General features: G+C 41.8%; 1 protein-coding gene across 1 annotated transcript in view; it reads right to left on the bottom strand.

Moving 5' to 3' along the window:
- MYO5C (myosin VC) overlaps positions 1–23,782 on the bottom strand; it is a 1,763,334-nt gene that overhangs the window by 1,521,270 nt on the left and 218,282 nt on the right. The window contains exon 5 of the mRNA XM_044078824.1: positions 6,933–7,019. Within this exon, the coding sequence (XP_043934759.1) occupies positions 6,933–7,019 (87 nt within the window). The remainder of the gene's footprint in view (positions 1–6,932; positions 7,020–23,782) is intronic.

Consider the following 23,782-nt stretch of genomic DNA (forward strand, 5'->3'; position numbering starts at 1 on the left):
AGCCTTATCTGCAAAGCCATGGAGAGAATCATAATGGACCTCATAAATAAAGACATAGGGAATTTGCAGACTTTGGATCCAACCCAGTTTGGCTTTGTCAAAGGCAGATCATGCCTTTTAAACTTGGTTGACTTTTTGAAACAGTCACCAAAGCCATTGATGAGGGAAAGGCAGTCCATACAGCCTACCTCGATCTGGCTAAGGCCTTCGATACAATACCCCACTCGGGTATCATTGAAAAACTCATCAGCTTAAATGTTAACCCATACATCACAAGATGGGTTGCAAACTGGCTGAGTGACAGAACCCACAGGGTCAGAGTTGCTGGCGCCATGTCAGACTCAAAGCCTGTCACAAGTGGTGTCCCACAGGGCTCAGTCCTGGGCCCACTCTTGTTTGGCATCTACTTTTCCAGTACAAGCAAACACAGGAGGGTTATGGCTGACAAAGTTTGCAGATGACTGCAAACTGGCGCCATAGTAGAAAACACATCTGACACAGATATCCTTCAGAAGGGTCTCACAGAAACGGATAACTGGTGCCAGAGCCACGGCCTAAAGTTAAATGCCAAAAATGCATAGTCATACCCTTCGGGAAAAACAAGGTTACCCCTAGCTACCAAATAGGTGGCAATCCACTGAGCACAGAAGAAGTTATCAGGGACCTGGGGACCCAGGTTGATAGTAGTCTGTCATTCGACACCCATGTAGCTAAAGTAGTTAGGAAGTCCTTCTACATTGCCCACCTTATCATGAAGGGATTCTCATCTAGATCAAGGGAGGTCATAGTCTCCCTTTACTCATCACTCATCAGACCAATGATTGAGTACAATGCCCCATTCGAATGTATCTGACCCGACACTTGCAGCAGCTGGAGAGGCCACAAAAGTTCCTCACCAAAAGGATAAAGGGTCTCAAAATCTGTCCTATGCTGCCCGACTGAAAGAACTCCAGCTCTATTCAGTAACGCCGCTTGCTCAGAGGTGACCTTTGCCTAACATACAAGGCCATGTCAAACCCAGATTTGATGAATATGCTTCACCTCAAAAATCTAGATCCATCAGAGCCACAAGGGCGGAGACTTAAACCTCGACACGGCTATTAATAGGGCGTGCTGGAGGGATAGATTCATCACCCAAAGACTCCCTATGCTGTGGAACAAAATCCCGGTACATGTGAGGCAGAGCACCTCGCTGGCCTTGTTCAAGAGAAATCTTGACCAATGGATGGGAGATCGCAGATATACCCCAGGAATTACCTCAGTGTCACTGCTCGACAGAGGCACAGCAAAATAATGGGTACAGTTCCCCATACTAAAGGGGTGGCGTAAGCCACAAAACAATGGGCTAGGCTTATAAATGCCCTCGGGCAGATAGCCTAGTATGAACCTATGAACCTATGAACCTATGAACTTAAGACTCCTATACATAGCATAAGCAAAAAACTATAACTCAAAGTGGAAAGGGATGATGATGAAACAGAGGGGAAGTTCAAAAAACAAGGAGAGACTAAGATTTTGGATGCAGACCTTTAAGGAGAATAGCAATAATCATACAAAATATATTCATAAAGTAGCATAAGGTATTCTAAGAACTAAGCCAACACGGGAACAGAGAAAGGAGATTCTGTCGATAGGGGCGACTGCAATTAGGGATCTAGACAATAGGCAAGAGGGGGCTGGTATTTATTGGAAAAAACTGGCAAATGAACCAAGATATTAGGAACAAGTAACTACAGAGGGAAAGGTAACAGAATGGGAAGACACCAAGAATTCATTTGGACTACAGGTTAGGGATTGCTTTCTCTATCAAGAATCGATATCAGAGTATAAGCAAACAGAAAGAATTATGGGCATCCTAAAAGAAAGACCAGCACTGGTAGAGTTTTTAGCAGAATCTAGAACAGAAGCTGTCACTAAAAAGGAATAATTAGTACAGCATATAAAATATTGCATGCTAACTATAAGAATCAATCAGAGGACAGTAGAAAAGAATGGGAAGAGAGACTGGATAAGCAATTCACAAATAAACAATGGAAGGAAATAAGTATGTCTCCCAAACATGCAACAAAGTCTATAAGGTTCAGGATCTTTGCTTGGAAGTGTTTACATAGCTATTTTTATACCTCAAGTTGACTCCAAAGAAATTTTCCTCATGTAGACAGCAAATGTTGGAGGTGTGATGGGGAAGAAAGAGGTAACTGAGAACATACTTTCTGGGAGTGTAATTAGTTGGCAGACTCTCTGCAGACTGCTTTGTCAGAGATACTGTGTGAGGAAATTGGTGTAGCCAAGGAAATGATTTTTTGAGCTATGACACAGAATCGGAATTGCCTAGACATAGTAAAGCCTTGTTGAGTCTAATTATGGTGGCTGCCAAAAAAGCCATTACTAGACAATGGAAATCAAAGTCTAAACCACCTTTACTAAAAGTAGCAAATATAGTAACAGAGATAAAACAACTAGAATTTGTATCTTTAGAAAAGGGTAGGAGCAAATTACATAGGAAAAATGGGAATTGTGGGAACAACACATACAGAGGAGGAACAAGGTTTAAAAGCAGGCAGGATTTGGATGATCTATGTAATGTCTGACTGACAATGACTGGATAGATTATAACTGATGTATAATGTTTGCAACTACAATTATGTCAACATGGTTTGTCATGTATAATGTCTGCAACTAAAATTGTGTCAATATGGTTTGTTTTCATTTATATAAATGTAAGATTGGCTATGTCATACATGATAATTGGGTCCCTATTATATTAGTGAATACGCTGAACTGCGAACGCTGTTTAGTCAAATGTCATTACGCAAAATGGAAAAATACTGAAAGCACGGGACAGTGATTTTTTTCCTAGGGAAAAAAATCACTGGGCCGTTTTTGGGACTTTGCCATTTCCTTCACTGTGGCCCGATCTCAGACTTGCTGTATTTAAGTAGAGTGGGTGTGGAGGGCAAAGCCCACCACCTTATTTTGTGTTTGGATTTTTTATTTATTTTTTTTTTTTTTTACGGATCAGCGATTTCTTTGCCCTGGGATAAAAATCACTGATCCGTGTGTTTGACATTTTGGGTTTTCGGGGATTGTGGGTCGATTATACAGCATTCGCAATTTAGTGCATTCACTTATATAATACAGACTCTGATAATTTATTAAAGATGTATGCCAGGGACTACCCTGTCTCTGGAACAGGCTCCCCATCCATGTGAAGTAGAATTCTACCCTAACCCAATTCAAGTGTAACTTGGACAACTGGATGGGAACAGGAAATGTATCTCTGGTTTGGCACCTATGTCTCTAATGGACCAAGGCAGCCTGTAAATGGTTCATCTCTCACTCCCCTGCTTGTAAATATTTCATTTCTCAAGCCCGTGCTTACACTTATTAAGGGTACTAGAACTTGTCAGAGATTTGGGATGTATGGCTAGGCTTAAAAAGGCTCTTATGGTTGCTAACCTGGTAAACACCTATGAGCCTATTAACTTGAGCTGTTCTGACTTTTTTTTTCTTTTTCTTTTATAAATTCTGATCATCTGTTATTTGTTCAATACAGAGAAAGCTGAAAAATAAAATAAATGTGTGGCAGCATAACAATATATCCTGTCTTGCAAAAGAAACTTGACTTGGTTAAGGTTAGGAAATGGGGCTGTAAGTGTACCCCCCGCTATTAATCTTTTGGAAAACAGAGAAAATATCTTAGAGTAAAAAGATAGATAAGTCAAAATTAATATAACAGCCACTTAAAAAGATGAAATAACTTAAACAAGAACAGGAAATTTCTGAGAATCTGATGAGAAGCAGGGAAGATAGTTTAGTTCTAGGTTTAAAGAAAAAAAAAAAAAACAATAGAACCATTCAAGAAGACTGCTAGAGTCATAACAACTAGCACATCAGTAACTCAGATTTCCGTCATCATTAGCTAGGGCTTTTTCCCTGTTCTTTCTTAGTTGCCCCTACTCAGTAGGTGAACTGTAAAACAATCTGGTTTAGTTATCTTCTCCAAATAACTAACTACAGGTAATAACAAAAACATAGATTTGGATGTCTCTTTGGAGGAAATAAAAGCCATTTCTGAAACCTTTTCTTTACAATAAGATCCAGGTTCCAGTCATTTTTCAGTCACATTCTACAAGATAACCCTTCCATGAGATAAATGGTGGTGCCTCAACGGATCCTGGAAACTATCGCCCCATAAGCCTGACTAGCTTGGTCTGCAAAGCTATGGAAAGGATCACCATGGACCTCATAAATAAAGACATTGGGGACCTACAGACACTGGATCCTACCCAGTTCGGCTTTGTTAAGGGCAAATCCTGCCTCTTAAACCTGGTTGATTTCTTTGAAACAGTCACCAAGGCCATTGACGAGGGGAAGGTGGTCCACACAGCCTACCTGGACCACGCAAAAGCCTTTGATACAATACCCCACTCGGGCATTAAAGATAAGCTCACCAGCTTAAATATAAACCCCTATGTCACTAGATGGGTTGCAAACTGGCTCAAGGACAGAACCCACATGGTTAGAATTGCCAGAGCCATGTCAGACTCCAAACCAGTTACAAGTGGCATCCCACAAGGCTCAGTCCTGGGACCTCTCTTGTTCGGTATATATTTCTCGGAGGTACACGCCAACACGGAAGGACTGTGGCTGACCAAGTTGGCAGATGACTGCAAACTGGGCGCCATAATCGACTCTCCAGCTGACACAAGCATCCTCCAAAAGGGCCTCATAGAAACAGACAACTGGTGTCAGAGCCATGGCCTCAAGCTAAACGCCAAAAAGTGTATAGTCATCCCCTTTGGCAAAAACAAACTGCCCACAAATTACCACACAGGTGGTAATCCATTAAGTACAGAAGAAGTCATTAGGGACCTGGGGACCCAAGTTGATAGCAATCTCTCATTTGAGAACCACGTGGCCAAAGTGGTTAGAAAAACATTTTATATAGCCCACCTAATCATGAAGGGATTCACATCTAGATCAGGGGAGGTCATCGTGCCTCTTTACTCATCCCTCATCAGGCCCATAATTGAGTACAATGCCCCTTTTGGGATGTACCTTACCAGACACCTGCAGCAACTGGAAAGACCCCAAAAGTACCTCACCAAGAGGATCAAAGTTCTCAAACAGATGCCATATGCTGCCCGGTTAAAGAAACTCCAGCTCTACTCAGTGGCATACCGCCTGCTCAGAGGCGATCTGTGCTTGACGTATAAAGCCATGTCCAACCGGAATTAATGGACATGCTGCACCTCAGAAAATCCAAATCCCATCGGACTTGAACCTCAGCACTGAAATAAATAGGACATGCTGGAGGGACAGATTCATAACCCAGAGGCTCCCTTCACTCTGGAATAAAATCCCAGTCCAGGTTAGGCAGAGTCCCTCATTGACTCTCTTCAAGAGGAATCTTGATGAGTGGCTGGGAGATCGTAGGTTTACCCCGGGTATCACTTCTGTGTCACTGTTAGACAGAGGCACAGTATACTAACCTCGAAAAAGGGCATAGCAAAATTAATTAAAATGGGTGACGAAAGCCAAACACACTCTGGCTAGGCTTATAAATGCCCTAGGGCAGATAGCCTAGTATGAACCTATGAACCTAAATGCACCTCAGTCTAACTCTAGTATGAGGCAGTGTTTACCCAAGAGGAAGCCCCTGTGTCAATCAGCAAAACAATCATCACTGTCTTGCCAAAGACAGGTAAAGACCCATACAGACATACTGGAACTGTTGTTTACTTATAGTATTTTCTATATCCTAATACTGTATCCACCATAAGCCATGCTCAGGTACCAACATTATAAACCATGACATGAAATAAGGCCATTCTGTATGAAGCCATCTTGATGGTAGGAAAGCCTTCTGTTGGAATGCCCTAATCACAACTCCATATGTGGTATGTAGTGATGTCTATGTGTTTTTATTTGGATATCCATTTCCACATGCATACCATCCTGGCAGACAACCTACACCCCCTCCATCACTTTTTCTGCTTTGGTTATGGCCCTCAGCCTCCAAAAGAAGAACTCAGCCAGGAAGGAAGAAACATGTACCCTTCTCCTAAAAGAAGTGAGCTGGCAAGAGTCACACACATCCCCAGGTGACTCTCAAATTCATTTTGTTAAGTGAACTCAAGTTGCCTGCATTACACATTTGCTACAGGTTAAAAGGATGCTGTCAAATATTTTTGCTTAAAAATATAACTCTTAATTCTTAGACTTCAGAATATCAACCCAAATGAGTTGAGGTGAGGTTCAGTAAAAATGTAAATCAGTAAACTCCAAAGAAATGGACCAAAATCAAATCCATGGAAATCAGCAATGTCAAGACTGCCTGAAATAGGCTGTAAAGTAATATAAAACCAATTCTGTAATAAACGTCACAAGCACTCCTCAAACAATACAATTTATTGAAGAAAGACTGAGCACTTTAATCCCTTACTATAATGCGACTTCATCATGTAAACCAACTCTGTACTTCAGCAGACTTAATGGGACACAACAGAATGCAAGATCCCAGCAAAGAAGAAATTTCACTTGATTAAGAAAATGATTTGATTCTTTGAGTAACTTCACCTATATAAATCTCTTCAGGTCTTATGAGTAGTTCTAACATTTTTTTCCATTGGATCAGCATACATAACATAAGCCTCAAAGAAGTCAGTAATTAATAAAAACGTCTTTAGCTGACTCACTTCCTAGAAGTCAAAGCATGCAATAGGGTGCCCTCTATCTTCTCTAACAGTTTTACTATCCAAAGAAATCTTTTCTAAGACCTCTATATCTTTCTTGTGATTCCCGCTATATATTTCCCAAATCTAATCCTCTACAGAGATGACCTATTCTGATTATTATACAATAAGTGTACATTAAAACAAAGAACATCTCACAGAAGGACAACTTCTAAAGGTAACGTAATAGGTTACCTGGATGGGTAGCTTTGTGCACTGATTCGAATGGTCTCAAGAACGCCACAGGCTCGTAGTTGTTGATCTACTCTCTTGCAGTCATATCTAAAACAATCACAGTAATGTCATTATTACGAATACCATAGTCAAATACAGCTCATTCATAAGAACAATTTTAGCCGATTTGTTCCATTAAAAAATATCCTGGTGAGATCCACAGAAACCCTGTTAATTACACATCCAGAAATTTGCTTATATGGCTTCTCTCTCTCAAACTGTCAGACATCTGAAATAATAAAACACTTAACAAAACAATATTCTAGATACAACATTCTCCCACATAATGTAAAGGACACTTCTGTAAAAAATGAGCCGATGATATGACGAAGAAAGTACAGTTGTGTACACTTACCATAAATGTAGATGTTCGAGTGTATTCACTGTTGCAGTCATTATTACATTTGGTTATCTGCTTGCAGGTAGCCCTCAGTTGGCCTGATTAACAAAGTCTTGGGTCCTGCATCAGTTGCTGTCCCTTCTTCCATGACGTCAGGTCGTCAGGGGTATAAAACATGCAGCCAACGCCATTACATCAGTTTTTCTTGCCCCAGATGTCAGGTGCCCCCCTAATGGGAAGCAATTAAATATAAAAGTACAATGATATACCTCCAACAAAAAGCAAATACACCAAAAAGGCTTTTAAGCATAGTAAAGGAAAGTAGAGCTATAGCTAAAAGAAGTTAGGGGGCTGGAGGGAGGGTAACCAGGACTGCAACAGTGAATACACTCGAACATCTAAATTTATGGTAAGTTTACACAACTGCACTATGTTCTTCATGTTTCACTGTTGCAGTTACTACATTTGGGGAGATTCCCAAAGCTATGGTTGGGAGGAGGAATTTAGATAGCATTAGGACCAGCTATAAGGCCCTGCAAGACAGCAGTGGCAAAGCCAGCTCTGGATTTAAAGAAAATTGGCAAATGATAATGCTTGGTGAAAGTATGTACAGAACTCCAGGTAGCAGCTTCTTGGATGTCCCTGGTAGGGATACCTGTGAGAAAGGCTATAGAGGTAGATGTAGTCCTGGTGGAGTGAGGTCTGATCCCCTGGAGGACAGGTTTTCCATTGTGCTTATAGAAGAAATTAATGCAATGGCCTATCCATTTAGAAATTGATTGCTTTGAAATAGCCTTCCCCTCTGCCCCTGCAGCAAATGCCACCAGCAGTTGTTCAGATTTCCTTTTAGGTTTAGTCCTGTCCAAGTAGAATCTAAGTTGTCTGTGCACATCTAAGGAATACAGTATCTGTTCCCCTTTGCTCTGTGGATTGGGAAAGAAGGTTGGCAAATGAATGTATTGATTAATAGCCACACTGGATACCACCTTGGGCATGAAGGATGGATTGGTTCTGAGGGACACCCTGTCCGCATGAAAGATGATGAAAGGCTCCATTGCCATAAGGGCCTGTAATTCAGATACCCTTCATGCTGAAGTAATTGCTAAAAGGAAAGCTGTTTTTCAAGAAAGAAATTTTAAGTCTGCAGTAGCAGCTGGCTCAAAAGGAGGTATGGTGAGTTTCTCCAAAACAAGGTTAAGGTCCCAGGCTGGACTTGGAGCTCTCCTGGGTTGTCTCAAAATATTGGCCCCTCACGAGGAACTGCTTGAGCAGTGGATGAGAGAAGAGGGGAGGCTCTGTGTTATAATGAGCTGAAATGGCTGAGGTGTGGATTTTAATGGAGGAAAAAGACAAGCCCTTGTGAAGCATCTCAGTTAAGTATTGTAAAATCTGAGGTAAATTGGGCGCTGCTGTGCTCATCCCTTGAGACTGGTTCCAGGCACAGAATCTTTTCCATTTTTCAGCATACGATTTTCTAGTACTAGGCCTTCTTGCCTCTAAAATGATATCCATCACAGGTTTACTGAGGGATGGTAAAGGAGAGATTATGTAATTAGCCAGGCTGCAAGGTTCAGTGTTAGAAGCTGAGGGTGCAGAATCTGGTTCTCCTGTTGAGACAACAGGGAAGGAGTCTGAGGCAGGTGCCATGGGGATAACCGTGACACACTGTGAAGGAGGGGGTACCAGTGTTGGCGCAGCCAATCTGGAGCAATCAAAATCATTCTTGTTTTGTCCTGTTTGATTTTTAGTAGTACTTTGGAGAGCAGAGGGGGGGGGCATAGACTGATTTTTCCAGCTGAAGAACACAGCATCTACTTTCCAGGCTTGTTTGTGGGGAGTCCTTGTGCAAAATGTGTCCAATTGGTAGTTCTGGGCAGAGGCAAACAGGTCTATATCTTGGCTCCCCCGTTTGCTTGTCAACATGTTGAAATTCCTTGGTTCCAGTTTCCACTCGTGTGGGTCCATGAAATTTCTGCTTAGTCCATCTGCCAGTGTATTTAATTTTCCTGGCAGGAATTAAGCTTGTAGGTGCACTTGGTAGCTCAAGGCTGTGTTCCACAATGCCATGGCTAGTCTGCAGAGGGGGTATGAATGTGTACCCCCCTGCTTGTTTATGTACCACATAACAGTGTTGTTCGTCTTTACCATTAGTTGTCCTGGAAGAATGTGGTCCTTGAAGGCTGTTAGAGCATTCTGTACAGCTAACATTTATTTTTTGATTGATATGCAGGTGCATTTGACTTGGGTTCCATTTGCCCTGAATGCACTTTCCTGCCAGGTGAGCCCCCCATGCATAGTTTGATGCATCTGTTGTTAGGGTTTGGGCAGCAGTGGGTGGTGTGAAATGTAGTCCCTTGTTTTGGTGGCAGGCCTCTGCCCACCAAAGGAACTCTAGGCATAGGCAAGGTATGATAGGAATCATTGCTTCTAGATCCTTAGAATGTTGACACCATAGGCTTTTTAGATACCACTGTAGTTTCCTCATATGCAGTCTTGCAAATGGAATTAGAAGAATGCAGGAGGCCATGAACCCCAAGGCTTGCAGTATTTGTCTTGCAGATAGCAGGGATTTTGTGGCCACTTGTTTGAAGTAGGTAATGAATTTGTTTCTCTGGGGTGAGGTAAGCCATCTGGGAAGTTGTATTCAAGCTTGCTCCCAGGAATATAATTTGTTAACAGGGTATCAGGTGTGATTTCTTTTCGTTTATGGTGTACCCCAGGCTAGTTAGTACCCTTTGTTCAAAGGCCAGATGATTCAAAGGTATGTCCTGGCTTTCTGCCTGAATTAGACAATCGTCCAGGTATGGGTATATTTGAATATTTCTTTGCCGGCAAAATGCAATAACTGAGGCTAGGCACTTTGTGAATACCCTGGGTGCAGTAGATAAGCCAAAGGGCAGTACAGAGAACTGATAGTGCGTGTAGTCTGCTTTGAAGTGTAGGTATCTTCTGCAAGATTCCCTGATTGGGATGTGCAGGTATGCTTCTTTTAAATCTAGTGTTGCCAACCAGTCATATTTGCCTAGTATAGTAAGTAATTGGTGAAGAGTCAGCATCTTGAATTTTGGAATCTCTAAAAAGGTGTTTAGAGTAGACAGGTCCAGGATAGGACGCCATGAATTGTCTTTTCTGGGTACCAGGAAAAGTCCTGAGTAGAAACCTTGTCCCTTTTCCTCTTCTGGTACCAGATGAATAGCCCCCATGCTAAAGAGAGAAAGTACTTGTTTTTGGGCCTCTACCCACTGATTTGGGGGTAGGTCCAGCCACCCGCTTGGTGTTGGCAACATGTGGAAGTGAAATCTGTATCCCTGGGACACTATATTTAAAACCCATTTGTTCTGGGTAATGAGTTCCCAATTCTTTGCATGAAGAGCAATCTTTCCCCCCAAAGGGGCAGTCAGTTTATAAGTGCTCGGAAATTTTAAAAGTAAGTCATTAAGACAGTTTACCACAGGGGGAAGTCTTATTAGTCCCACTGCTTAGTCCTGTGTGTCCCCTGGGACTGAAACCTGGGGTTTTTGCTGTGTCTGGGTTTGGCTTGAGAAGACCTGGAAGAAGCTAGAAAGGACCAATTCTTAGAGGGCCAGTGCCTACTAAATCTAGGAGGCTGAACTTGTAAGAAATCTTTAACAGTTTGCATAGATTTAGCTTTATCTTCCATCTTTTTAAAAACTCCTCAGCCTTGTTGCCAAACAGGCAGTCCTGATTTAAGGGAGCATCCAACAATTTAGCTTTAACATGATCAGGCAAAGATTGCTCCTTAAGCCAAGCATGCCTTCAGAGCAGAGACTCAGTAACAGCAGCCCTGCAAGAGGCCTCTAATGAATCAAAACCACATTGCAAAGTATGTTTTCCAACCTGTTCAGCAGAATGCATTAAATCCTGTAATTCTTTATTTTCCACACAGTCAGGAATCAACATAATTTTCTGTTTAAGCAGTCCAATAACATTTTGCTGATACTTTAACATACGAAACTGGCAGCTTAAAGCTCTAATGGCCAAAGTTGCAGAAGTGTAAACCTTCTTACCCCATCTATCCAGCGCCCTGGAGTCTCTATCAGAAGGGGTAGGATTTTTATCAGTAGAAGCCTTAATGCCCTTGGGCCCCTGTGAAACAGTCTCTGGATCTGCAATAGGCTTTTTAAAAAAGAACTTGTGGGACTCACAGACCATCTAGTATCTTGTCAGGTTTTCTGGGAGCAGGAGGCAAGGAATCAGGGGCCAAACTAGATTCTGAAAAAGCATCATCAACAATGTCTGGTACAGGAGGAATAGCTAAAGGCCTATGCTGAGGTAGGAGAAGGAAATCCCTAAGCCATTTTTTTGAATCAGAAAAATCCTGGTTTTCCCAGTGGAAATGGAGTATGTAAAGTTTCTCCAAAAGAAAAATCCTCAGGAGGGGAAGCAGAGGGAATGGAGTTCTCTGCATCAGAATCTTCATAAGTAGATAAGGGCAAATCCAGATCATCAGAAGAATCAGAAAAAAAACAGAATACTGGTCAGAAGATTCATAATAAACTTCAGTCCTAGGCCTCTTAGAAGGGGGGGGAGGTGGCTACCCCTGATTAAATTTATTAGATCTTCAGCCATTCTTATCATTTGTTTTTTAGGCATAGAGGCCTGAACATGTGGCCTGGGCTTCATTTTCTTAGGCGTGGTTCGAAATTTAGACCTAAATAAAGAAGGAGGCATCAGTTTAATATGCAAATCCGTAGGCCTGAATACACCCTCAGAAGCACCGGTGCCTGCACAGCGGCTCCTGACCCATCCAAGGTAGAGACATCCGTGGGTTCCATAGTTTAAACATCTCGCAGCATACCAGACTCCGAATAGATCTCAGTAAAGGCCTGCGAATCAGAAGTAGCGGGTATCAGGAGCTGCGACAGCACCTCACTGAGTACCGACAAACTGGCGACTGGCTTAGGAGAAGCGTCGTCTGCAGTTTTGGACCTTGGAAGCCTGTCTCTGTCTTTATCTTTGCATTTTTTTGAGAATCCCGGTAGTCGGATGGCTAACTGATGACATTTCTGGATAATTAAACCGAGAACTGAAATATTTAGAGGCAAAAACATACCGACGACAGATTAAATAAAGCACAAAACCGACAGCAAGGTACGTCATGGTCAGGGCCTAGGCAAGGAATACAGTACGAATGAAAATCTTTATGAGGTATTTGCTTTCCACAACTAATCCAATTATTAACTTTTACTGACATCGGTAAGGAGCAAGAAAAAGTTTCCCCAATGGGGTACTTAGCTTTAGTTGAAGACTTCATTTCTGAAAACGAAAATTTCAGGAGTCGGCCGACCGGCACTTGCGAACTGCTTCTGCTTCGGGCACCGCATGGCAAGAAAGACTGGAGTAATGGCGTCGGCTGCATGTTTTATACCCCTGATAACCTGTTGTCATGGAAGAAGGGACAGCAACCGACACAGGACCCAAGACTTTGTTAATCAGGCCGACTGAGGGCTATGGCAAGCAGATAACTCAAATGTAATGACTGCAACAGTGAAACATGAAGAACATCAGTCTGTCCACTCTGCCAGCAAACAACTTTCCAATAGCCTTGATATCATAGGTCCAGCAAGAAGGAGGAGGACTAAGTGGTATGTTAAATATCATCTTTTCTGGAGGTCAGATTGGATATGGAGTGGGGTGGGTAAGGTGTAGAATTAAGCTGTGGTAGTATGCTCCAGGTGGCTTATTAGTAAAATTAGAGAAGTCTAATCTTAAGTTTTGCATCAACTGGAGCAGGACTGGTAATACTGTGGGAGGAGGGGTACTGGTAATATTGTGGGAGGAGGGTTATGATGGAATTCAAGGTCCAGCATGTGCTCAGGTCACTACATCTCCACAACCTTGGTTCAAAACGTTGGTAGGCCTAGTAACAAAATCTCCTCCCTCCCACAGTATAAGATGGCCATAGCTCTTGTCTACCCAGTCTTTGTCTCTCACAGCAGTTAATGCATCATGGTTCCTTGGAGTATAAAGTCAGCATGGAGAGGGCAAGGCAAACATTCTACATAAAAAAGTAAATAATTAATATAAAACCATTATACTACTGTAATATTTATAATATACCTATCTCTATACTTGGTATCCTACAGACTGCTTAAAGGTGACCTGTGTCTGGCATACAAGGTATCCGCCAACCCAATACTAATAGATTTACTGCACATCAGTAAGTCAATTGACATCAGAAATACTCTGTCCAATGTTTTAAATCTCTTCTACAACATCAGCAGAATGGTTTGGAGGTAAAGGTATATTTCTCAGAGTATACCACTGCTCTGGAACAGACTCACAATCCACATAAAACAAAGTTAATCCCTGTCCACAGACAAGCACAACTTGGATCAATGGGTGGAAAACAGAATTTTTTTCCCAGGACTGCCCCCTGTGCTAATAATGGACAGGGGCAGCTTCTAAATGCTTTACCCCTTGCATGCGTTCCCACAAATTATCTATGGTGTGATCCCAATTATTCTTATTAAGGGTAATATATAATTACCAACCATGTTCTAACCAAATGAGACAGGTTAATTCAAGCAAAAAAGTGAAATTGGCTAGGCTTAAAATGGACCACAAGGGCAGCTAGCTTAGTACTTACATATGACCCTATAAGTAATACTGTAAAAAACAATTCTGTGTAGACTGTGTTCAGCAAATAAGTTCATAGGTTCATACTAGGCTATCTGCCCTAGGGCATTTATAAGCCTAGCCAGAGTGTGTTTGGCTTTCACCACCCATTTTAAATTAATTTTGCTATGCCTTTTTTTGAGGTTAGGATACTGTGCCTCTGTCTAACAGTGACACAGAAGTGATAGCAAGGGTAAACCTACGATCTCCCATCCACTCATCAAGATTCTTCTTGAAGAGAGTCAATGTGGGACTCTGCCTAACCTGGACTGGGATTTTATTCCAGAGTGAAGGGAGCCTCTGGGTTATGAATCTGTCCCTCCAGCATGTCCTATTTATTTCAGTGCTGAGGTTCAAGTCTCTTGAGCGCGTAGCTCGATGGGATTTGGATTTTCTGAGGTGCAGCATGTCCATTAATTCCGGGTTGGACATGGCATTATACTTCAGGCACAGATCGCCTCTGAGCAGGCGGTATACCACTGAGTAGAGCTGGAGTTTCTTTAACCGGGCAGCATACGGCATTTGTTTGAGCCCTTTGATCCACTTGGTGAGGTACTTTTGGGGTCTTTCCAGTTGCTGCAGGTGTCTGGTAAGGTACATCCCAAAAGGGGCATTGTACTCAATTATGGGCCTGATGAGGGATGAGTAAAGAGGCACGATGACCTCCCCTGATCTAGATGTGAATCCCTTCATGATTAGGTGGGCTATATAAAATGTTTTTCTAACCACTTTGGTCAAATGAGAGACTGCTATCAACTTGGGTCCCCAGGTCCCTAATGACTTCTTCTGTACTTAATGGATTACCACCTATGTGGTAATTTGTGGCACTGTTTTTGCCAAAGGGGATGACTATACACTTTTTGGCGTTTAGCTTGAGGCCATGGCTCTGGCACCAGTTGTCTGTTTCTATGAGGCCCTTTTGCAGGATGCTTGTGTCAGCTGGAGAGTTGATTATGGCGCCCAGTTTGCAGTCATCTGCGAACTTGGTCAGCCACAGTCCTTCCGTGTTGGCCTGTACCGCCGAAAAATATATACCGAACAAGAGAGGTCCCAGGACTGAGCCTTGTGGGATGCCACTTGTAACTGGTTTGGAGTCTGACATGGCTCCAGCAATTCTAACCATGTGGGTTCTGTCCTTGAGCCAGTTTGCAACCCATCTAGTGACATAGGGGTTTATATTTAAGCTGGTGAGCTTATCTATAATGCCTGAGTGGGGTATTGTATCGAAGGCTTTTGCGAGGTCCAGGTAGGCTGTGTGGACCACCTTCCCCTCGTCAATGGCCTTGGTGACTGTTTCAAAGAAATCGACCAGGTTTAAGAGGCAGGATCTGCCCTTAACAAAGCCGAACTGGGTAGGATCCAGTGTCTGTAGGTCCCCAATATCTTTATTTATGAGGTCCATGATGATCCTTTCCATAGCTTTGCAGACCAAGCTAGTCAGGCTTATGGGGCAATAGTTTCCAGGATCCATTGAGGCACCAGCTTTGTGGAGAGGGACCACTGTTGCTGTACGCCACTCTTTGGGTACATATCCTGTAGTAAGGCTAAGACTGAACAGTAGTTTTATGTTTGGGTTTAGCTCTTCTTGGAGTTCATGTAGGACGCAGCCCGGGACACCATCTGGTCCCATTGATGCTGTGTTTTTTGCTTTGGAGAGGGCGGCTCTTACCTGAGCATCTGAGATGTCAGGGGGGCAGCACTCTGTTGGGATAGATATTTGCCCTTTTGGTGGGGAGGGGGGGGAGAATCTTGCACTGAACCTGTCAGCTAGGATGTTGGCAATGTCTGTGGGCTCGGTGTATTTTTTGTCATTTTGGACTAATTCTGAGCATATCTGGGAATTCCCACCCAGGTTCCTAACATAACTAAAGAAAGCCTTGTAATTATCCTTAGTGTCCTGTACAATTTTTCCCTCGAAGCTGGCCTTAGACGATTTTATGAGTGCCCATAGTTTTTTGCTAATACTGATCAGAGATGCCTTTCCTTTTTGGGATTTTGCTCTATCATGTAGTAGCTTCCTCCTTCTATTGTATAGTTTGTTTATGGCTGGGGTCCACCAGACAGGACGTCTGCCTTTGGAGGATTGGGTCTTGGTTTTATTTGGGATTGCATGATCCATGCATTCCTGAAGGTGTTCATAGAATGCGTTTATAAAGGATTCTGCGGTCTGGGCCGTATTTTCCACAGGCCCGGGGGCTTTGAAGGATTTCGCCTCGGTTTTGAGTCCTTTCTTAGACTATCAGCACTGCATGTCAGCGCTGATTTGTGGCATTGATTTCAAGTTAAAGAAATGCAACAGGAAAGACAATAAGCTTTCTCTATTATCGTTTCAAAATTTGGATACATTAGCTCCCTATCACAAATATGAAATTTAAAACTGAGGGTCCAGAGATTTAGAAAAAAGAACTATGATTACAATAAAACACATTTTGAAACATGCTGTTACGCTGTTAGTGTTTTTTTTCCCCAGGGGCCTTTACCCTCTGCATGCCACAAGGCGTGAGGGGGAGATGAGTTACCCACAGATCAGCTACTTGATTGCTACCTAACAGGAAAGGGCAATACTCTGACGTACTTTAGTCTTGGAGTTAATGTGTACAGAAAGTTGTAATACTGCTCTGAGGGCTGCAACAGTCCTAGAAATTTCAACAAGCATCCCACATACACAATGGTTAGAATACCAGTCTGGGGATGCATAGTAATATATAGACTGCAGAACTACAACTCCACATGTGTAAAACGTGTAAGGTCAGATGATGATCAAATGGGAGAAAGCTTGACATTTACATGCAAAAACAGAAAGACCACACAGCTGATGGGCAAGTCATCAACTAGGACTGAGAACATAGCAGCATACTAAGCAAGCTTTCATTGGGACCATAAGATGCTATACTTATTTAAGCATACAAATTTAAAACTTCTTGCTGCTCTTTTCAAGGACATAATAGTGCTCACCTCCCAAATCGAGCAGGGCAGTACATGAAAACCCTAGTGTAAAGTTGTGTGCACCCATCCAGTCATCAAAACTAGCCTTACAGGTAGCCTAATTAATACTGTTTGACCTGTAGTAGTAACTTATTCCAATGGCTAGGTTTGCATTGAGTTAGATACCAATCTCTCAAGTGAGCCTTGTTTACTAGTTGTGTACATACTTAAGTCCTTAGTGTGGCTGTTTAAAGAGACACTGGTTTTGTAAAGAAATATGAGGTCAAACAGAACTGGTGCTTTCATGGCTTGAAAAGTGAGGCATAGGTCATCTCCCAGTAACCTGCAGGCTGCTTAGTACAGAGAGACTTGTGTTAATCTATCAGGGTTGTTGAAGAATTGAAGACCTTTAATTTTCTTGGTTAAAAATCTCTGTGCCCATTCCAGATGAGCAATATGCTTGGATTTGGACTCACCAAAGGAGGAAGTGCATTCGATGATGCATCTCACATGTACCATGGTTAGAATAACAATATGGGGATCCACAGTAGTATACAGACTGCGGAACTACAACATGCAATCCCCACTTGTATAAAACAAGCAAGTAAGGTCAGATGATGCACAAATGGAGGAAAGCATGACATGTACATGTATGATAAGAGAAAAGTACTGTGGCAGGATATGATGACATTTCTCCCCGGGCCTCCGCTGAAAACAGGCTCTGTGGAACCTAGTCGGACTTTCCCAGTCAACAAATGATAAATAAATAAAAATAAAAAAATGACATCTTTTGATCTTGAAGATATTCCCATGGAAATTAACTGGGCCAGATCATAAGAATTTTCTGACTTTCTTGGAAACATGATGATCGAATGAGAGAAAGCTATCCACATAAGTTCCTAGGCCCCTTATGAATATCTGTCTGAAAAGGGGTACCATTTATAACATATGAGGGACAGCACTTTACACCATGCATATCCATATTCCAGCCCTTGCTGGATCTGTTTGTATAAATGGATGAGTACCCAGTTTGCAGTCATCAGCAAACTTGGTCAACCACACTTCTGGATACTGGCTAGGATGTCTGCAAAATAAATGTCAAACAGGAGAGGGCCCAGAACTGATCCCTCTGGCATCCCACTGGTTACAAATTTACATTCATAGAGGGAGCCAGCAATTCTCACAACCTGGAATCTGTTAGATAACCAATTTGCAATCCAGATAACAATGTTAGGATTTACGTTAAGCTTGTCTGATTTATCAATAATACCAGCATGGGAGATAGTGTCAAAAGCCTTGGCCAAGTCAAAATAAGCTGTTTGCACACAATGTACACTGTCCACAGCTCCTGCAGCCTTTTCAAAGATGCTTACTAGGTTCAGGAGACAAGGACCTGCTCTTTGCCAAACAGAACAGATTGTTACCTAGATCAGTTAAGTTGATTATGTCTGCATAAATTAGTTCTGTTGTGTTATGTTCCATGGCTTTGCATATAAGGCTAGTGAGACTGATGGGTCTATAATTACCTGAGTCAGTTGTGGGGTCACCCTTGTGTAGGTAAGTCAATGTGGTTATTCTCCAGGTATCAGGAACAAACCCTGAAGGCAGGCTGAGGTTGAACAGTTTCAGTACAGGCTCAGACAGTGGATACTTGGCACTAATGAGAATGAAGCCTGGTAAGTTTTCTGGTCCCATGGAAGTATTATTTTCAGCCTTTGACAGGGATTCTAAGATTTATTCCAAAGTGATTACGGGAAACTAAATTTGCAGGGACAGTGGGAATAACAATGTGGTTAGGAGGGTAAAATTAACACTAAATATGTCTGCTGAAATATATATCCTTGGGGTCAGAAGGGGTGATATTATTATGGATGAGCTCAGTGCACTGTTGGTCATTACTCCTTCATTTTCTGGTATAAATGAAGAAAGGCTTGTAGTTTCCTTTGGAATCTGCAGCAACCTTAAATTCATACTCTGCTTTACACTATCTAATAATGTCTTTTAAGTTCCTTGCTGGCATGTTTCACTGTAGTCTTGAGCTGGGCAGATGGGGATCTCCTGCAGTTTTTCATTATTTCCCCTTCCTTTATTGCATGGTTTATTAATACAGGAGTTCCACATAGATGTCTATTCCTGAATTTACAGTTACAATTAGAAAAAATGGGTACTCATTTTTCTATGCAACTGGTGAGATGTTGGTAAAAATTGGGGATGAATGCAGCAGCTCCCTCAGTTGAGTCTGCTTTGAAGTGATTGCTGGGAATTTTGTACAGATTTACAAGCTAAATAGATTGGAACTGGAAAAGTTCCTAAAGATGGTTTCATTTGGTGGTGGTGTGGTACCACTTAGACCTAACAGAGAAGATGAATGATTTGTGGTCTTATGAAACCAAGAATAAGGTGATGCAGGATGGGGTGCAAACAGGGGTTAGATTATTAAGAACCAGGTCAAGGATATTAGAGCTTCAGCTGGTAGTTTTACAACTGCTGCTGTGTACTGGTATTAGTGAAGTCTATAAAAAGCTGACAGTAACTATTTTTACAGGTGCAAGTGTGCCAATCACTGATTGGGTAATTGAAGCCCCTAGAAAGACGGTATTTGCTTTTGATATTTAATGCCTCAGTGGTATTGAGGTAATTTCTGTGAAGTGTGGGTGACATTGATGGAGATCTGTAGCTAGCAATGAAGCAATAACTGGATTTATTAAAGGGAATCTGGATCTCCATGAGCTCCAAGTGAGTGTTGTAGGCTATCTGATACAAAGTAATGGTGTTTCAAACAAATACAGACACTCCCCAGTTTCCCAAGGGGCTAAAGGCATCTATCCATCCATCACCCCTTTTTCCTTTTTTTTGTCTCTCAGTAACTACAAAATGTGTTCCAGTACAAGGAGGGCCTCAAGTTCTGTAATTTTTCTATTCAGACTCCTAGTACTGAGTAGTGCCACTTTGAAGATGTCCAAATTTGAGTTTGACTTTTCTAAGCAGGAATGTCCAGCTGGGGGACTCTGCCTAAAAAGGCACTGTGGGGATAGCAAAGGCTTTAGCTGGAATGCAGAAGGCCTGGTATGACAGGTGTAAGCAATCCTTGGCGAAACAGGAAGTCTTACCTGCCATATCATCCCAGGCTAACACATACTGGATCCCCTTCGAATAACACCAACTACTTACCCACTTATTAAAGCCAATTATCTTGTCTTTGTATATAGGTATTATTGTTGGTGAAGGCAAGATACTACTCAAGACCAGTGCCTTTCCTGCCTCTAAAATGTGCATAGTAAGTTCTATCATGTCTATTTACATGTCCCTCTGGGTAAAGCACCTCAAGTAATTCACTCTCACACAGGCCATCATTAGGTCATAATCATTATCTGTCTGGCTTCAGCAACCTTAGGGCCCTTGTAACATCACAGATCCAGGCAAGCAGTTTACAGTCACCCTGTTCTTGTCCACTATAATGAACATGGAGTCTGTATGCTTAACTATACAGTCACCTATGACTAAAACATTTCCCTGTGTGAAAGCATACTCTGTGGGCCTAATGGGTCTGCACCTACTTTCCCGGAGACACCTGGTGAGTTTTATGGATCTGCAGTATGTTTAAGTCCACAAGGAGCAGGTGAGTAGAAGAAGAAAGTCATCTCCTTCATGCTGCAGTCTGCAGTTGGTGGTACAGCACAGGTACAGTTATACCTATGAGCTACTAACAAGTTGTACCTAGTAGTTTTTGGTTTGATTCCCTTAGTCTGTACATGTACAATGTGCAGATCTGAGTAACTCATTTAATCAGATTGTGCTCCTGCATTATGCTTGAATAAAGGCATTGATAACTATTGGGTTTGACTATTAAATGAATAAAGCAAAAAATTACTCCTTATGTCAAAAAGTGGTTAATTGAAGACTGCTACAATGAAAGGACAATGATGGCTACGAAAGAAGTTGGACTGGACAAAGATGCACCTTCTTGAAGTTCCTATGACAGGCATACAGCTGCAATGAACAAGAATGGAGTGCTGACTGGCTCCATGAAATAAAAGAATGAAGCCCTAACTGTGACCTTGGTGAATGTAATCTGAGTAACAAACCCAGCACTAAAGGAGCCAGGCAGGTAGCAAAAGGGCATGGCCCTCTCACCCCTCCCTTGGGGGAGAGAAGGGTTCTGAGTACTTAGGAGCACATCAGGAGGTTTGACTTCTGTGGTGGAGATTGGAAAACCCTCTCTCATGCTTGAAGGAAAGGGGGGCAGGGCTTCTTGCTGGTAACATCCCTTGCAGAAGTCATCAGCATGGTCAGCACATTGTGCTCTCCCTTTCCATTTTGCAAGCCAAACATTCACTGAGGGGTAATGACAGCACTTAAGAAAAACTCTTTAACCTTCCCAGATGGCTGTCCATATGATGGCCCCTCCTGGTCAACTCTCATGTTGGTGATGAGGAATGCATGTGCCTATTATCTAGGAAGGGGCTGATGATTAATAGGAAGTAGGAGCAAGATGTGCCAGAAAAAAAAAAACAACAACAGTACAGTGTCCAAACCGTAACTGTCACAGAGACATGGGTAACACTAACTGGCAAAAAAACCCAGCATAAACAAATTGAATGTATAGCAGAATACATTTAATGAACAGTGAGATCAGTCCCTCTACACTGTATAAAACAAACTGCTGTGGCTCAACAACAGTAACCAGCTCCACCTTAAAGTGAGCGAGTTTCACTTTGTGTGTTAAACTGCTGGTCTAGACCCAGGAGAAGAACTTGACAAATGACTGTAAAAAAGAAGTTCAAGTCTTACTTGCAGTGGATACCGAAGATTTCTCTCACACATTGTCTCACACCACTTTAATTTTCCATTGCAGTTTAAGCATACATCACAACACTTAAGTGCTTTAATCATTTTCCACTCCTCCATTTCAACAATAATATGTGTGCAGTTTCTTAATAAAAAAGCTCAGCAAACTTTTTAAGGACCCACCCATATAACTTTGCTATATGCCTCACTGGTTTTACTGGAAGGATACGATGCATGCAACCAAAGAATTTAAAGGACAGGGCCTCGCACATGAGTTGTGGTACAGCCATTGAAGTTTAGAGCCCTGTATGCTGACATCACCAAGGATAAAGCTGAATTGATTTTTTGATGATGTCAGTTAGTGAAAACTAGTATTTTATGAAGCTTGCAAATTCAATCATTAAATCGTAAAACAGGTATAACTGGGAGGTAAATGCAGCATGGCACTGGAGGTGCTACATAAAGCAAGTACAAAATTGTCAAAGATGATAAATAACATTCTTCTTTTCTGATTGATCTTAACACAACATCCTTGTCTTAGAACCATCATTAACAGATTTCTCTACTGAATATTACTTCTATTTGCTCTTTGAATTTTCTGCCATGTTTTATTAGTATTGAATGAAAAGAATGACATATGCTGCATGGGCTACTTATATGCCATCTGGACAAGTAAAACCTAAGCAAGTTACTCTCATATTTATTAAATAACACTGCTGGCTACTTAGTGAGTAAGCAAATACAGCACTAGTTTTTTAACTTGAAATCATCTAATATAGTAAAAAAATGCTCATTGCATTTTATTTTTTTTTACATTTAATGTAAGTGCTGCTTTGCATTTTCCCCAGCTATGCTTCACTACTGAAACTGTTCATACTGGATCAGGTCATTTTCATTTGCCAGGTTATCAAACATCAAAGAAATAACTTAACTTATCTTTAGTGATCGAAACATGCGGTCAAAACAATATTCCAAAAGTACAACTGTGTGCATAAACCTAGTGTAACAATATATGTTCTAACAGATCACTGCTGCAGTAAACTAAGCTATATGGGTTGCATCCTGCCCAGCATAATGATCAGCTGCCAGCTTGCAAAGTAGCATTGATCACTGAAATCGCCACACCCAGTGACTACAGTGTCAAATATCAGGATTTGCTGGCAGAAATGAGAGCAATGTGGAAGAAAGATACCCAGACAGTTCCAATAGTAGTAGGAGCAACAGGTTTTATAAAGAAGAGTCTACAATTGCATTTAGATATGCTACCAGTACACCCACCTATGCCAGCAATTCAATCATCAGTCCTGCCCCTCAAGCTCCAGATCCTTAAAGGTCCTCCTTCCGCCTATACATCCAAAGCATATAAAATGACTGATCGGCATGCATGGATAGCTCAACACTCTCCAGACATACTCATACTTAACAGAAACTTAGTGAAAGCCACTCATCAAAAATCAAGAAATACTTCCACCCACCTATAATATACTAAGAGCAGATAGGTTACAGAAAAGGAGGTGGTGTACCATTATAGATAAAAATGTGCCCTCTCACCCTACCAACTTTTAACAATGCTGAAGTCATCTCACCAGTTCAATTCTCTGCTGGGGTGCCTTCTGTGCGGAATCTGCATGTCCTCCCTGCATTTGTGTGAGTTTCCTCCAGATACTCTGGTTTCCTCCCACGTTATAAAGACATGCATCTGCAGCATTTCTCCCTAGGCCTCTGTTGAAAATTGGCTTCATTCCAAGTTGGACTTTCCCGGTAAACACATTTTAAATAAATAAATAAACTCTGCTTATACTAAATCCTCAAAAAATGTCTATTATAGGCATCAACAATCACCCTGGAAATAATATCAGCACTACCAAAGAATTTCTATATGACACCACTTTAACTATACCACAAGAAAAGATAATATTAAGTGATTTCAACACAGACTGGCTCTTCAGTAATAGTGACTTCCCCATTAACACTATATACCTCCATAGTTTCAGTCAACTAATCATCTCTACCACATGCTACATAAAAAATACAGACAAAGGTTCCATACCTGAGTGGGTATTCACTTCTTTCCCTAACAATACACCTTCCCATGGCTGCCTCTCTAACACAACAAGTG

This window comes from Protopterus annectens, chromosome 7.part1 (genome assembly GCF_019279795.1).
Source record: "Protopterus annectens isolate FY-2018-M chromosome 7.part1, PAN1.0, whole genome shotgun sequence".
Lineage (NCBI taxonomy): Eukaryota > Metazoa > Chordata > Ceratodontiformes > Protopteridae > Protopterus > Protopterus annectens.